The 15,118-nt window shown below is 59.9% G+C and overlaps 3 protein-coding genes, 1 long non-coding RNA gene and 4 other non-coding genes across 15 annotated transcripts; 2 read left to right on the forward strand and 6 right to left on the reverse strand.

Annotated features, from left to right (window-relative positions):
- Nucleotides 1–76: 76 nt before the first annotated feature.
- On the forward strand, nt 77–3,933 carry LOC101113488 (surfeit locus protein 1). 3 transcript variants are annotated; one of them, XM_015094104.4, is made up of 9 exons: nt 77–181; nt 278–329; nt 1,236–1,369; nt 1,450–1,532; nt 2,186–2,377; nt 3,119–3,191; nt 3,270–3,432; nt 3,574–3,655; nt 3,759–3,933. In XM_015094104.4, the coding sequence occupies exons 1-9, from the start codon at nt 104–106 to the stop codon at nt 3,826–3,828; spliced, it is 927 nt and encodes a 308-aa protein (XP_014949590.3). In that variant the 5' UTR covers nt 77–103; the 3' UTR covers nt 3,829–3,933. The 3 variants fall into 3 exon arrangements, with proteins under 3 accessions (XP_014949590.3, XP_014949591.1, XP_060267617.1); XM_015094105.4 differs by lacking the exon at nt 1,236–1,369 and having other exon boundaries at nt 1,450–1,566; XM_060411634.1 differs by lacking the exon at nt 1,236–1,369.
- A 237-nt stretch (nt 3,934–4,170) lies between these two features.
- On the reverse strand, nt 4,171–7,525 carry RPL7A (ribosomal protein L7a). The gene is made up of 7 exons (XM_060411633.1): nt 6,697–7,525; nt 6,014–6,163; nt 5,590–5,730; nt 5,314–5,393; nt 4,866–4,996; nt 4,513–4,582; nt 4,171–4,329 (listed from the first exon to the last, which is right to left on the reverse strand). The coding sequence occupies exons 1-7, from the start codon at nt 7,004–7,006 to the stop codon at nt 4,225–4,227; spliced, it is 987 nt and encodes a 328-aa protein (XP_060267616.1). The 5' UTR covers nt 7,007–7,525; the 3' UTR covers nt 4,171–4,224.
- On the reverse strand, nt 5,068–5,140 carry LOC114114211 (small nucleolar RNA SNORD36). Its single transcript, XR_003589042.1, has one exon. It is a non-coding gene; the product is annotated as a small nucleolar RNA SNORD36 (small nucleolar RNA).
- Nucleotides 5,469–5,543, reverse strand: LOC114114212 (small nucleolar RNA SNORD36). Its single transcript, XR_003589043.1, has one exon. It is a non-coding gene; the product is annotated as a small nucleolar RNA SNORD36 (small nucleolar RNA).
- LOC114114216 (small nucleolar RNA SNORD24) lies at nt 6,242–6,312 on the reverse strand. The gene has a single exon (XR_003589047.1). It is a non-coding gene; the product is annotated as a small nucleolar RNA SNORD24 (small nucleolar RNA).
- On the reverse strand, nt 7,002–7,076 carry LOC114114215 (small nucleolar RNA SNORD24). The gene has a single exon (XR_003589046.1). It is a non-coding gene; the product is annotated as a small nucleolar RNA SNORD24 (small nucleolar RNA).
- A 129-nt stretch (nt 7,526–7,654) lies between the features above and the next one.
- On the forward strand, nt 7,655–14,256 carry MED22 (mediator complex subunit 22). Of its 6 annotated transcripts, none has more exons than XM_042248010.1 (5): nt 7,655–7,813; nt 8,250–8,411; nt 9,977–10,057; nt 10,849–11,057; nt 13,489–14,256. In XM_042248010.1, the coding sequence occupies exons 2-5, from the start codon at nt 8,289–8,291 to the stop codon at nt 13,679–13,681; spliced, it is 606 nt and encodes a 201-aa protein (XP_042103944.1). In that variant the 5' UTR covers nt 7,655–7,813; nt 8,250–8,288; the 3' UTR covers nt 13,682–14,256. The 6 variants fall into 6 exon arrangements, with proteins under 6 accessions (XP_042103944.1, XP_027821954.1, XP_060267619.1 ...); XM_027966153.2 differs by having other exon boundaries at nt 7,655–7,740; XM_060411636.1 differs by having other exon boundaries at nt 7,655–7,740; nt 9,977–10,039.
- LOC121819263 (uncharacterized) lies at nt 9,654–14,883 on the reverse strand. The gene is made up of 2 exons (XR_006059537.1): nt 14,481–14,883; nt 9,654–13,117 (listed from the first exon to the last, which is right to left on the reverse strand). It is a non-coding gene; the product is annotated as an uncharacterized LOC121819263 (long non-coding RNA).
- Nucleotides 14,884–15,118: the final 235 nt, after the last annotated feature.

Below are 15,118 nucleotides of genomic sequence, written 5' to 3' on the forward strand. Positions count from 1 at the left end.
ACCACGTGGGGCGGGGCGGGGCGGGGCGGGGCGGGGCGGGGCGGGGCCAAGCGACGCCCGGGAAGCACACGCCTCCAGGGCCCGGAAGTGGGCGGGCGGGGCGATGGCGGCGGCGGCGCGGCTCCTAGGGCTGCGCGCGGCAGGGCTGCGGCCGCTGCTGTGCGCGGCGGGTGCGGGGCCGGTGAGCGGGCCGGGGCGGTGCGGCGGGCCGGGGGTGCGGCCGGCCGGGCGCGCCCTCGGAGTGGGCGAGCTCAGCCGGCCCCTCACGTCTCCGCAGGCCCCGGCCAGCGTCGTCTGGAGGAGCGTCCTGGGGATCTCCCCGCGCGCAGGTGAGTTCTCATGCAGGGACGCCCCAGGCGCCCGGGGAAAGCCTTTCAGTCAGTGCGTCCACTTTGCCGGGGGGCGAGGGAGTCGCGACAAGCTCAGAAACTGCCGCCCCAGCCTCGGGAGTCAGGCCCTGGGTGCGCGCGGGCTGTTCTCCGTGCTGCCGCCCTCCCGCCGCACCCAGCCGACAAGTGCAGCCACTGCCCGAGGCCGCCTCTGGCTGAGGCGGGGCCGAACCGAGACCGAAGCTGTCTGGAATCCTAAAAGAAAGCAGGACTTGTCAGTACCGTTTGCATTGTGGTCCCCGAGGTTCAACAAAGGGTGTTTGTGTATAGAGCGCTGTGCACCCTGGAAAGGTGGCTGTAAGTCTTACTCCAGGCCTGCCTTTTTTTAACCATCGCTAACACCTAAGATGCTTTCCATTGATGGAACTCACGCTCTGAGAGCTTAAAGGTACCTCTTGTGTAGGTTTTTCCAATTTTAAATTTATAAGCAATTTTTGTTCTGAGAGCTTTGTAAACCACTCTCCTGAAGTGTATGACGTCCTTTCTCTGCAGAGCATGGGCAAGTCCTTGCATCTAAGTGACAGGATACGTCTCAGCATGTTCTTGCAGGAAAGCCATGAGGTGGTTCCATGAGTTACCCAGGGTCATGGTGGGTGGCAGAGCCAGGCCCTAATCGCTGGATCTCATTCAGTCGGTGACTGTCTGCTGAGTGGGTGTCCTGCGCCGGGCGCTGGGTTAGGAGCTGGGCTGGACGCAGCTGCTGGTTGGCTGCAACTGCCCATGCTGGCCTGGCCCTCCTCCTGTTCCACGTTCTCTCAGGCAGTCAGGGCAGCTTTGAGGAGCTGGCTGCTCCAGTTCTTCGTTCAAGGGCTTCCGGCCCCATCCCCGTGCTGTGACATCTCCTAGGGTTGGCCTGGAGGCCCCGCAGGTGTGGCAGCTCTTCAGCCGAAGCAACTGCCACAAAAACCGAAGATGAGGGCTTCCTCCGCTGGTTTCTGCTTCTCATTCCTGTGACTGCCTTTGGCCTGGGGACGTGGCAGGTAAAGGCTGACGTGGCTCTCTTGGCCCTGAGCCCTTGACCATGCTGCCGCTCACTTGGGCTTACGCTCTGTGCCCACAGGTCCAGCGTCGGAAGTGGAAGCTACAGCTGATCGCAGAGCTGGAGTCCAGAGTTATGGCCAAGCCCATCCCACTGCCCGCGGAGTGAGTTTGTGCGGCTGGGCTGGGCTTGCTCAAGGTCAGCAGCGGGGCCTGGCTGCGGCTTGCCTTCCTGACTCATCAGTGGTCCTGCTAGGCTTCTTGCTGACACCCAGCTGCTGCCTGACACACACGTGTAGAAAGGCCTCTGGGCTTCACCTGTTTCCAGGCCCGGTGCATTGAGGGCTTCTGCAGTGCTGACGGCCTTCCGTAGCAGGAGTTCTTAGGTGGTGGGAATGCAGACGTCTGTTGCGTCTGGACATGAGTGGTGTTATGAAAACGTACCTAGTGATTCTCCTGCCTTCTTTCCCTCCTTTAAAAGCACTCCCCAAGGACAGCTGTCATCATGACGCTTCCCATTCGAGGCAGCATACAGTGGGTCGTATTTGCCTTGCAGATGGTCGCTTTGGCCCCTGTGTTTTACTGAGTTCAGACAGGCGTCCACAGCTTTAAGCTTTTCTTGAAAACGAGGGCCTTTTGGCAGCATAGATCCTCGTTCCCACGTGGCTTCCAAGGACTCAGCCCCACTTAGAGGGCACAGCATGCAGCCCTGCATCCCCCACGGTGCTTGTGCATCACCTCCCGCTCCGGCCACGGTGGGCGTCGTGGTCTGCAGACCCTCAAGTGGGTCTCGGCTCCCCTTCTCCCACCCCATATAGCCCAATGGAACTGAAGAACCTGGAGTACAGGCCCGTGAAGGTCAGGGGGCACTTTGACCACTCCAAGGAGCTGTACATGATGCCGCGGACGATGGTGGACCCTGCCCGGGAGGCCCGGGAAGCTGGCCGGCTCTCATCAGCGGCCGAGAGCGGAGCCTACGTGGTCACTCCCTTCTACTGCACTGAGCTGGGGTGAGTGGCGCGTCAGGGGAGGGGTGCTGAGTGGCCTGGCATAGGTACTGGTTCCCACGTTCCTTCTCAGCCCCCAGCCCCGGGGAATCCAAGCTACCCAGACAGCTCAACTCCTTGGAGAGTTTGAAATGTCATCCTGGTTGTCATTAAGACAGCTAATTACTGAACTTCATCTGCGTTGTCAAGCTCCGAAGGGCAAGGAAAATTAAACTGGTCTCTTTGGAGAAAACCGTTTAGTGGCTGACACATTTAGTGATTATGGGGCAATGGGAGGGGCCAGCAGAGGAGCCCCAGCCTCGCATGGAGGGTTTTGGGTCAGGGGAGCCTTCCCAGGAGTGTTTGAGTAGGAAATGGTATGTACTCAGCACCACTCTCACAGCACCGCTTCACCCCCCACCCCCCGACCAAGATCCAAAACCAGAGCATCAGCCTAAGAAGGAAAACCCAGGGCCCCAGCCTTCACCTTCTGGTTTTAGGTGCAGGATGGGCCCCGGTGCTGCAGCTAGGACAGGACAGGGAACTGAAGGCAGGAGTTGAAGGGAGAGGCAGCGGGGAGACGTCCGTCGCTGGCTGTATGGCAGCAGGCGAAACAGCAGAGGTTGGCGGTGGGGAGGGCGTGACCCCCCCACCAGCTTGCTCTGCTTCAGTCTTTCCCTGGGGGCACCCAGTGACTGCTTGTTCGTCATCACTTGCATTCAGAACCTCTTCCCTGCCTGAAACAGCGTGTTCTTAATACTCTAGAATCACCATTCTGGTAAACAGAGGGTTTGTACCCAGGAGGAAGGTGAATCCGGACACACGGCAAAAAGGCCAGGTGAGGGGGCTAGACTGTCCTCTCTGGGAGGAGCCGCCCCAGCTCTGCAGAGACGGCATCTCTCACCTTCCCTCACAGGTTGAGGGAGAAGTCGATCTGGTGGGGATGGTGAGGCTCACAGAGACCAGGAAGCCTTTTGTCCCCGAGAATAACCCGGAGCGAAACCACTGGCATTACCGGGACCTGGAGGCCATGGCCAGGCTCACAGGCGCAGAGCCCATCTTCATCGACGCGGACTTCAGTATGTCATGACCAGCACACCCCAACACCTCCCTCCTCCCCTCCTGTCCTCCACACCCCAGCGTGTATCAGTGGCGGGAGTGTGCCCACCTTGGCTGAGTGCCCCACAGCCACCGTGAGGACACCTTCCATGTTCCTGCAGAGAGCACAGTCCCTGGAGGGCCCATCGGAGGGCAGACCAGAGTCACCCTGCGGAACGAGCACCTGCAGTACATCATCACCTGGTGAGCCGGGCCTGGCCTCGCCCACACTCCCCCCTACCCCACCAGCCCCTGGCAGCGTGCCCACCCCCCAGGCCTGATAGCGCGCTCTGCTCTTCAACCCTAGGTACGGACTCTGTGCGGCCACATCGTACCTCTGGTGCAGGAAGTTCCTAAGTCGGACTCCTGGTATGTGAGGAGATTAGCAGAAGTCAGCCTGTCCCTGAACAACTGAAGCCACTTAAAGAGATTTGGTTTTATGCTCATCACGTGCCCTTGTATTAATAAATCTCTACACCACACGAAGTGCCGTTCTTTCCACCCAAACTCCAATGTGCCACCTAGGACAGCCTTTTGAGAAACTGGAGACGCGCACACACAGGGCTTCCATGTGGCAGCGGTGAGCCCCTGCAACAGCCCACACAGCTGGCGTAGCCCCTGCTCGCCACACAGCTGCGCAGAAGTAAAAACAAAACCAGACACACAGCTGATGGTGTTGTCGCCACCCCCAAACTCACTCCAAAACGCCTGACACCAGCTGGACAAGAATCTTCTTTATTACTTTTATGTACAGAAAACTCAACAGTGCACACTCAGCCCAGCTTGGTGGCCAGCTCTTTGGCCTTCGCCTTTTCCAGCTTGGCGATGCGAGCCACTGACTTTGGCCCCAGGACATTGCCTCCCCAGTGACGACGGATCTGTGGGAGAAGAGGCAGTCAGCCTACTGTTCATTTTCTGAGGCTTTCAAACCACGCCAGTCATGCAGTTCTATTTCCCTGTTCCCAGCTGACTGGTATATACAACTGCTCAGAGCAAGAGCAGCCAGTCTCTGACTAAAGGCTTCACTCAAAGACAGTATCTGGAATGAACACGCTTCTTACCTCGTCGTATCTGTCATTGTAATTGGTCCTGATGGCCTCCACCAGCTTCGCCAGGGCACTCTTGTCCTCCCTGACAAAGCAGAGGGAAGTTCAGGTCACTGGCCTGTGAAGTTAGCCCCCTCCCTCAAAGCAGACAGGACGTCAGTTTAGACCCAACACAAGCCTCTTGCCTCAGATACAGCATGACCACACGACTTCTTCAGGTGAAGAAATTCATAACCATCATTGGCAAAGATTCAGAAAATGCTCTTTTTAAAGCCTGGTCTTTAAGGTAAGATCCTGACAAACCGTGGGAACCTGGAGTGGGGCAGGGCGGCCCCCAGTGACGGGAACACCGGCTCTGCTGCACTTACGAGTTGACCTGCGTGAAGGCCACGGCGGTGCACGTCTTCCTGTGGACCAGGCGCCCCAGCCGGGCCTTGCCCTTGATGATGCAGTAGGGGACCCCCATCTTGCGGCACAGGGCGGGCAGGAAGACCACGAGCTGGAAGACAGCGTTAGCGCTAGCGTCATCTGAAGCTAAAGCAGTAATGTAAAAAGGCTAGCGTGGTAGCAATTGCTCAGGGTTAAAAAGCTCATGTGTTTGCACTTCAAGGTTTAATTCAGTAAGAAATTCACATCATCGCAAAAGCCAGAACTGCACCCCTTGTCAGGACTTCTTTATATGAAAAGCTTACCATCCGTGTCATTCCACCAGAGCCTGTCAGGCCCAGCATCTAGCTTGGCGCTGTCTTCCTGGTACAGACAAGCACCCACCAATCTAAGCCCAGCAGTTGGCACAGGAGAAGCAGCCACACATACCTCGATGGGATCCACGTCGTGAGCGATCACCACCAGCTGCGCCTTCTTGTTCTCCACCAGGGTGGTGACAGTGTTGACCCCTAGAACACACAGTCAGTTTGCATGAGGGCGGGTGGGGCTGCTGTTCCCAAAAGCAGTTCCACTGCAGCCTGGCTGTGACTCAGGGTTAAAAAGCTCGGATTTTACTCTCCACAGTGATTCCAGGAGAAGAAATTCATGCATCATTGCCAACAGCCTGCCCCACAACTCACCCTCTTCAAGGAGAGGTCCACTCACCTGCTCGGAGGACAGGCGGCCTCTTGGTGGGGACATCACCTTTGCCGGCAGCCTTCTTCTCAGCTCGGGCCAGCAGCCTCTGCTTCTTCTCCTGCTTCGTCTCTGGTCTGTACTTGTGGGCTAGCTTAAGCAGCTGAGTAGCTGACAAAAAAAAGACCACCATTCAAATTTGAAGTTGCAATATTTGCCACTTAACATAACAAATGCTCTATCACCATCCTGAGTACAACCACAGTCCAACAGATCTCAGACCCAGTTCATTATCCCATCAGTATATCACGCTGTGGAACGAAACAAGGAAAACCAGCCTATTAAAAGTACCCACTGCCCCTTCAAAAGCCTGAGTTCTAGCAGGGCCAAAAAAGGGTGTCAACACGCCCAAGAAAGCCCTTCCCAACAGTGTTTTTAGGCCACAGAACCTCACCTGTCTGTCGGTCCAGGGCCTGGGTGAACTGGTTAATCGCAGGAGGCACTTTCAGCCGCTTATAGAGAATAGCCCTTTGCCGCTGCAGCCGGATGTAGCGGGGCCATTTGACAAAGCGGGTGAGGTCCCTCTTGGGTTGGATGTCCTGTCCTGTGAAGTAAAGAGTAACTAGGTGAGGCTCAAGCTCCTTGTCAAGTGCAGGTACAGAGACACACTCAAGGATGTAGGTGCATCAGCGATCTTGGTGGTTTAAAATGTCATCACCGTCTTCCAGGGAGCAGACTCTTGCATCACTTGCACACAAACACCAGAAAACACAGGGAAGACTACAGCGCCACCTCTTGCTCAACAAGGAACCGAGGCGCAGTCCGCCCCATCACCTCTGCTCTGGGAACGCCAGTTTCTGGATGGCCAGCACCCGGGCTCCACGGTGACACACGCTCGGGCTTACAGTGAGGCCACCGAAAAACGACCATCACTGTCCCCCACCCCCGGCTCAAAGCGAGAGATTAAGAGCCAAGCACAATTTAGTTAGAAAGTGGCAAAACGTGAGAATTCCAACCCAAGTAAGCCTCGACTCCAACCCCAGTGAAATCTAGAATAAGCCACGACCTTCTGTTCAACTACTGTTTTTCTCTATCGAGGATTAGGTGAAAACACAGCATCTCGCGTTTTTTACTCACCAATGCCAAAATTCTTGGGCCTCTTCTCGAACAGGGGGTTGACCACCTTCTTGGCCTCCTGCTTCTTCACCACGGCCGGGGCCGGGGCCACCTTCTTCCCCTTGGCCTTCTTTCCCTTCGGCTGGGCGAGAAGAAACACCAGCTTTCGCCGCCGCCTCTGCCGGTTTCTCTGAAGAGCGGCGGGCCCCAGGGGCCACAGCCCCCCGAAGACGAGTGCGGACGGCGGGCGACCCCGCCACCCCCGAGGGCAAGCCCGACCCCTCCGTGGGTCGGGCGCCGCGCGGGCCCGGAGGCCCCCCGGCTCGTACATCAGCGATCTTGGTGGTCAGGAACGTCCTCACCATCACTCAGATAGCAAATATTCTTTCACATCATCTGCACGAGGCCGGCGGGCCCGCGAACCCGCGGCGCCACCCCTTCCCCGCGACGGGGACAGCCTCTTCGGGGGCCGGCAGGCTCCAAACAGCAGAGGCGAGCGAAGACACCGCGCGGGCCAAGATCCCCTGAGCGGGCCTCCAAGAAATGGAGGGGACCCCCACCCCCGGGGCACCGGCGCGCTTCGGCCCCGTCCGTCCCCGAGCCCCGCACTGCGGCGCTGCCCGCCTCGGATCCTCATCCCCCCCCCCCGCCAGGCGAAGTCGGGGAGTCTTATCCAGCCCCAAGGCCGATGAACGAGGTCCTGCGGGGCGCCCCTCGCTCTGGGCGGTGGAGGGACCCCCGCGCAGTCGCGCTCCGAGGAGGATGGCAGCGGATAGAGCTCAGACGGCAGAGCCAGCACCACGAGCAGAAACCAAACTCACCATCTTGAAGGGCTGGCGTAGAGAGAAAGGACGGGGTATTGTGGGTAATTTGTAGGCGTCCTCGGAGATCGCGAGAACTGGCGCCGGCGCGGGATTTCGGATTTAAAGAGAAAGAACTCCCTTTCCCCGCTGCTCGGTCGCGGGCGGTGCCTAAAGCCGGAAGAGCCGTGGGAGGCCCGGGGAAGGGCCGCGGAGACTGACCCGCAGGGGCGCGCGCTTGTGCCCCTACTCCGCCCCCAGCGAGGTACGCCGCGGGCCCTAGCTCTGCGGGCCCGCTGAGGGAGCTGGGGCGTCGTGGCTCGGTCGGCGTCCTTCTGGTGGGGTTTACTCCCCCGCGAATTCGGTCGGGGGCCCTGGCCGGGCGGGAGCGCGCGCAGCCCGGAGGCACCTGGCGCGGGGCGGGAGGGCGGGCGGTCCCGGGGCGGAGGAGCCCCGACGCCTCGTGGGGCGGCCCTCCAGGGGCCACGGCGTGGAGACGGGGGCGGCAGAGTCGGGGTAGGACCCGAGCGGCTCCTCGGGCCCGCGCGGGCCGACGGGGACGTGCGTGAGCCTGGCCTCCGAGAGGGCTGCGCCGGCGCCGGCTGGGTAGTTGTCGGGGTCCTGCCGAGGGGGCGCGGACCAGAGGAGAGCCCGTAGCGCGTGTTTGGCGGAAAGGGCACCTCCGGAGAGCCTGCCCGAGGTCCTACCCAGGCTGGTGCCTGCAGCGAGGAGAGAGGCCGGAGCTGGCCTGCTCACACCCAGACTCGGTTCCAGGTGCCCCCCTCCCCGTCCTGCGCAGCCTGAGGCCCCGCCATGGCCCAGCAGAGAGCCCTGCCGCAGAGCAAGGAGACGCTGCTGCAGTCTTACAACAAGCGGCTTAAGGACGACGTCAAGTCCATCATGGACAACTTCACCGAGATCATCAAGACCGCCAAGGTGGGTGGGGGCCGCTGGTCTCCGGCTCCCTTTGAGACCAATACAGTGGTGAGCAGAGCTGAGTCGGGGCGTCCGCTTTCAACCTCCCAGCCAGGTGGTGGCCATAGTGCAGTGAGCCCATAGGCAGGGCCCTCGTGCCCATGGGGAGAACGTCTGGGAGGGCCTGGGATGGGGGGGCGGTGACCGCAGCAGACAGGTAAGTCATCCGGCTAATCACAGGCCCTGGGGAGGCATCTGTAGGGGACTGCAGTCAGTGCCAGGACCCAGCATCACTTACTGGCAGCAAGGGGTTGGATGACGTCCTGACTTCTCCGTGCCTCGGTGTCCCCTGCAGCATGGCAGCCTTGTATTGGTGGATGAGTTGTCCACGTAAAGTGGTCACTGTGGGGACTATCCTGAGTGCATGTGGTCGCAGAGAACAGCTGGGGAAAGCCCCTCATGTGGGCAGAGAGAGGGTCGGCGGCCGGTTCTGGGCAGGCAAGCCCGCTGACTGGAGTGGGCTGGAACTCCGCATGACTGTTCCAGTCCTGGAACTCGTTTGAGCCTTAATAGTGTCGGTTGGGTTCCCTGGTGGCTCAGAGGTTAAAGTGACTGCCTGCATTGTGGGAGACCTGGGTTTGATCCCTGGGTAGGAAGATCCCCTGGAGAAGGAAATGGCAACCCACTCCAGTATTCTTGCCTGGAGAATCCCATGGATGGAGGAGCCTGGTGGGCTACAGTCCCTGGGGTTGCAAAGAGTTAGACATGACTGAGTGACTTAACTGTCACTAACTTTCAGCGTCAGGCTGAGCTGTGAGGGCCCTCTGTGTGCCATCCCGTTTAAACGTCACAGGAATGCTACAGGGCAGGTCATTGCTCTCCAGTTCCTTTTCAGAGGAGGGAACAGGGACTCAGCTTTAGCATCCTGCCCCAAGTCAGGATATTCTGTGAATATCCAGCAGGGCTGGGATTGGGACCTGGGAAATCTGGGTCCCTACCATTTAGGGTGCCCTGACCCCTGCCCGCATCCTGGCCTGGTGGGTGGGTTGGGACAGTTAATAGCCTGGGCCTTGGACAGAACAGGTGGGGCAGGACTCCTGGCTCCTCCACTGACCGTCTGAGACATGTGGAGTGCGCTCAGGTCTGTCCCAGCTTCAGGTCTGCTCACCAGGGAAGATGGTTCAGGCTTCAGTGAGAGTTTCCTAAGACAATGGTCAGGTGCTTGACACAGTCCCTGGCACCCAGAAAGTGCTCAGTAAATGGTCACTTAAAAAAATACATCGTCCTTTTATTCATCCATTCAGCAGGTAGCTGACTGCCCAAGCTAAAAAGATGGGGGCAAGCCCTCCTTGCACCTGGCACAGCAGCCTTCGTACTTGGGCATCTTGGTCCTGTGAGGGTGCCCGTTAACCCTTAGAATGGGGCGGGGGGTGCTGGTGCACGCAGCCCGAGGTCTGGGGGCGGTGCCTCGTGCAGAGGGCACGACGGGCCACAGGGCCTGGCGAGTGGGGGTGCACTGCCGTCGCCACCGGGCACCTGTGGGCCAGGGCACCTGCCCACGCTGGACTTTCTCGTTTGCCCCGCAGATTGAGGACGAGACGCAGGTGTCAAGGGCCACTCAGGGCGAGCAGGACAACTACGAAATGCACGTGAGAGCCGCCAACATCGTGAGTCGCCAGGTGGAGGGGACAGTCTGGGCTCTAGAAGCCTGTGGTCCCTACTGGGGTTCCCGGGGGGCAGAGGAGCAAACCGCTTCTCAGGAGACTCCCTTCCAGGGGAGGGCTTTCCTCAGCAGCTGAGGGAGGGGCTGGCAGGTAGTGGGTATGGTCACGATGTCGAGTGCTGGGCAGGGGTTACAAAGAGGTCAGCCCTTCCTCTCTGAAGGTCCTCTCTAAGTGCAGGCTCTCTATAAACGAAGATTCCTTGTAAGTGGAGGTTCTGGAAATGCAGGAAGCAAACGGCCAGATGAAACAGGACAGGCGTCTTCATCCCTTTCCATGCCACAGGATAAGCAAAGCCGCCAAGCGTTTCCATGGGTCCACACCCACGTTGGAAATGCATACCACGGGGTCCTAAACGAGTGCCCCCCAACTGGCAGGTATGCTGGTCCTGAGGAAGAATAGGGCAGGTTAAACGGACGGCAGTTTTGTCTGGGGTTTGAGGTTTTCAGAAGCAGGACTCGTGATTGAATAAAGCGTGCAATTGGTCGTCACACCTGCAGGAGAGGCAGCCAGAGGCCCAACAGCACCTGCTTAGGCAGCAGTTCACGTGCCTGCGGTGGCTGCCAGGGACCCCGCTGCCCCCTCCTCGCCTTCTAGTCCCTCACTTCTGACGACGACCCTGTGTGAGTGCCGTGGCCCCACTTCGCAGAGGAGGCCACCGCTGCCATTGCCTACCCAACATCAGGCACGGGGAGGCAGGCAGTCCCTCACCACGCCCCCGATCCCCGCGGCCGCAGGTCCGAGCTGGCGAGTCCCTGATGAAGCTGGTGTCTGACCTGAAGCAGTTCCTCATCCTCAACGACTTCCCGTCGGTGAACGAGGCCATCGACCAGCGCAACCAGCAGCTGCGAGCCCTGCAAGAGGAGAGTGACCGGAAGCTCATCGCGCTGCGGGACGAGGTCTCCATCGACCTGTACGAGCTGGAGGAGGAGTATTACTCGTCCAGGTACAAATAGGGCTGCACCCCGTGCACGGCGGACCTGCGGACTGGGGCCCAGCCAGCAGGCATGCCAGGCCCCACCCGGCAGCCTTGTTTCCAAATCCTTCCTGGTCTCAGCAGCAGAACCCTTTGTCTGGGTTTCACAGCAGACGTCAGGGTCAGAGCGTCTGATCAACAGACAACTGATGCTGCCTACTGGGGCCCAGGCATCAGAATGAAAATGAGAACCTCGAAGGTTGGGTGGGCCAGGCCAGCGTTTCTGTCTGGGAGGCCAGCTCTCCGAAATAACTGTCTAATCCAGATCTAAATAGCCCAGCCACATGGGGCCAGTGCTCTTGGCTACCCAGCCCCCATCCAGGACCCCGGTGCTTGCCCAGGGTTGTGATTGCCATGGGTGTCACTGAATACCCACTCTGTATGTGTGTGTCGGGGTGGGGGTTCCTGGGAAGGAGGAGGAGAAAATCCAAACGGAGCGTGGCCCTGAACACCAGGCCTGGGCACTTATACCACTGAGTTCTCATTCAGTTCAGCGTCATTCAGACCACAGCCCTCCTGCACGCTGGGCCCATTACAGCAGTGGGCAAGGCCTGTGACACCAGCTCTCGTGGCCTGCTTAGAATCCTGAAACCCAAGGCAGTTTGAGCTGGAGGGGCCCCAGGAAATCAGAATCCAGGTGTAATTTACTCACGGGGAAGCTGAGGCTGGAGAGGCCTCGCACATCCGTCCTTGTTAGCTTGGAAAAATCAAGACTCGGTCCAGCAGACACCAGGTTGGCACCCCCTCGCCCTCGCTGGACAAATGTGTCTTCCTGTCATGGATTTTCATTACCCCTTTCTGTCCGGTGGTGGCCAGGCCGGAGCCACAGATGCCCAGAGCCAGCGTCTGTGGTCTGAGGCTGGGCTTCTCTGTGTGCGTCCCAGGGCCGCCCCTCACGGTCACTCACACCCTTACCTTCGTGGGAAAGGCCAAACATCACTGCTCAGTTGGAGTGGTTTAAACTCTTCCAGAGGGTTCTGGGGCCATCTCTCATCTCTGATGTGTACTGGCTCAGCAGACACCTAGCAAATGCTTCCTACATACCAGCCTTCAGGGAGGGGTCCAGAGTGGTCCCTGGGGAGGTTTCAGACCCTGCTGGGTACGTTGCTCCTTATGTCCTTGTTTGCCCCCCTGTGGCCCCCATGGGCCAGGACCATGGACTGAATGTCTGCAGGAGAGCAGCTTAGGCCTGCCTTTTGAGGCTGAGGGCAGTGGGGGCTGCAGGGGAACGCCTGAGAGCCAGGCTCCTCCTGTCCTGGCTCTGGGCCATCAGTCTGGCCTAGAGGGGTTTCTAGTCCAGCCTGGGGTCTTCGAGATGCTGAGGCCCTCCGTCTGTAAATGCCTGTGGCGGCCGGGGCTCAGCTGAGTCAGGGCCAGCCGGCTGTGGGCCCCTCCCTGCTCGTCCCCTACACAGGCGGCATGTCCCGCTGCACCCCCCCCCCCCCAAGCCACCAGCGCTCAGCTCGTTCTCCACGTGCATCCCTGCTACCCACACGCTCGCTCCCCCGCTTTCTGCTCACAATTTGCTCTTTCTCTCCCTCTCGCCTTCCACTCTCCTCGAAACTCTGCTCTGTGTCCAGGATGGTTCTGAGGCTGGATGCTGGGGGCGGGAGCAAAGGAGGGCGCGTGAGGCAGGATTTGGAAGGAAGCCAGTGAGACGTGTGGGGACGGGGCAGGCCCCACTAGCCCCCTCGATGCCCTCCGCGAGCCATGCTCTGTCCACGTGCATCCTTGCTGAGAGGCCAGCCATGCTATCCCCGTATTAGATGAGAGCTGGTGCTTTCAGTGTGGCGTGGCCGCAGATCGTCCCCGTGTTAGAGACAGGAGCCTGAGTTCAAGGCGCTGGCGTCCTATTTTGAGGTCACAGAGCTGGTGGAGGGCTGCAGGACAGAACGCCAGGGCCTCTGCTCCTAACCACCACCCCATTCAGGCTGAGTCCCAGACCCAGAGAGGAGACAGCGTCTCTGTCCCCAGAGGCCTTGAGAAGCGCAGGGACTGTGGAGACCACTTCTACATGCTGGTTCCTGCAACTGGAGAATGGAGCGTGTGGTCAGGCTGGCAGCTCCCTGCTAGAGGAAGGCAGCTAGAGCTGGGACAGGAAGGGGTGGCAGGAGGGACACAAATGGGTCAGTAGAAGGGACCTGCTGAGGTCACACAGCCTGCCAGTGGCTGGTCCCAAATGGGTCCCTGTGGAGCCCCTGGAGGGCCCGGAAACAGGAGCAGTGCCCATGCCTCCCCCTCAGCCAAGCCTACTTGGTGGAGGGGCCCGCACACGGGGGAGGAGGGAGATGCAGGTCTGCGGTGTGGTCTGTGTTTCCTTAACTGCTTCTATCTTGCTTTTCTTCCCTGGCTTCATCTCTGCCTGCTCCTGTCTCTCCCTGGGTTTCTGGTGGTGGAAAAGCTCAAGTCTATGCGAAGCTAACGATCTGCCTCTGTGCGAAGCTTACTGGAGGCTGGACCAGGACACAGACTCCGCTGACTTCCTCTCAGCCCCTCTGCTCGCGTCCCCAGAGCCCAGTGCTGGCGGCCCCCTGCAGGCTGCAGCCCCCGCCCACTCCCACACTGGTGGCCCCGGGCCCACGGAGCACACCTGAGCCTCCCAGAGCTCTGCCACCCTCCCCACTCCAGGGCCCCTAGGATCTTGGGAACGAGATCCAGTCCTCACCCCAGCCTCCACTCCCTTCAGCCTGGTTCCCGCTTGGGGAGCCACTGTGGCTTCTTGGGAACCTTGTCAGCCCAGGGACAGCCCACCTAGGGGTGCTGGGGGGAAGGAGTGCCCCCTACCATTCTAGGGTGGCCCATCCTTCCTATTTGCTACTTTCTGGGCTGGCCAGAAGGGAGTTTCCAGGAGAATTTGTCCCGTTGAGGACCTAGCAGCAGGGCAGGAGGATGCCCAGTGTTGGGAAACCTGACCTGTGCATACTGTTTACCATAGGGGAAGCGGGGAGGTGCTCAGAGTGGACAGTACTAGCCAAGGCCTGGTCTCCGTGCACAGCTCTGCCCACTACCTCACCCTGAGGCTCCTCTGCTAGCTGACTGCCCCTGCAGGGCTGTGGGGAAAGGAGGCTGCCCACTCTCAGGCAGGGTCCTTCCTAATGCTGCTGCTGCATACACTTGGTTATTTTTGTAATAAAAGACTGTTGAATAAAACCACCTCTGCCCTTTTGCATCGGTTGGTTCCTTTTCTTGCTTTTGGACCACTCGGTCTCCCAGTGGCTGTCGGGAAAGAGCCCTGGGCTCTGCCTAGTCAACCTGGGCCCTCGGGTCAGCTTTCTGGCCCCGGGGGGCTCTATCAGCATGGGGTTCATGGCTGCATCTCCACTGCCTGGAAAGAGCCGGCCAGGGCCTACAAGGGCCTTGATGGAAGTACTTCGTGAATGTGTGAGAAACTACCGTATCATGCGGCCCGGGCGCCTGAACCTCCGGCTGCCCCCAAGTCGGGGCTGTGGTTACCGGCATCTCAGGGAGGGAGGAGCTCCGTGGTCTCCGAGCCGGGGAGTGCAGTGAGAGGGGCAGGACTCAACCCAGGTGGAACACGAGGCCGCGTGCCCGGAGCCAGGCTCACTGAGGGGGGCGGGGGCTGTTGCCCCAGAAGAGCCGGGACGTCAACCCTGCGCCCTGTCTCCTTCCCAGAGGGAGGTCAGCGTCCACTGTACGGAGGCAATGGCAGCCCGCGACCCGACACCTGCGATACTCGGAGTTTATCACCAGGCACCGAGGAGCCACACGCTCTGCAGGGACACCGCCGCGTGTTTTCTTCATCTTTTTTACTTTTCTCGCATCCCCGGGGCTTGGAACCTGCCTGGCGCGCAAGTCCTTTCCGGGCGACCGCGGTCTTGCCAGCTTCCCCTTGGGGGCCGAGCTCCAAACAGGCCTCAACTACTACAGGTCTATTCCAGTCACCCCGTAGGTTCCCGGGCGCCCGGGGCATACGGGGAGCCGCCTCTGCCCCACAATGCTTTGCGTTTCCCGCCCCAAAGACTTCTTCCGGCGGCATCGAGGCCCGGTTAATCGATCGCCGTGCGCTGGCG

Source organism: Ovis aries, chromosome 3, assembly GCF_016772045.2.
Source record: "Ovis aries strain OAR_USU_Benz2616 breed Rambouillet chromosome 3, ARS-UI_Ramb_v3.0, whole genome shotgun sequence".
Classification (NCBI taxonomy): domain Eukaryota; kingdom Metazoa; phylum Chordata; class Mammalia; order Artiodactyla; family Bovidae; genus Ovis; species Ovis aries.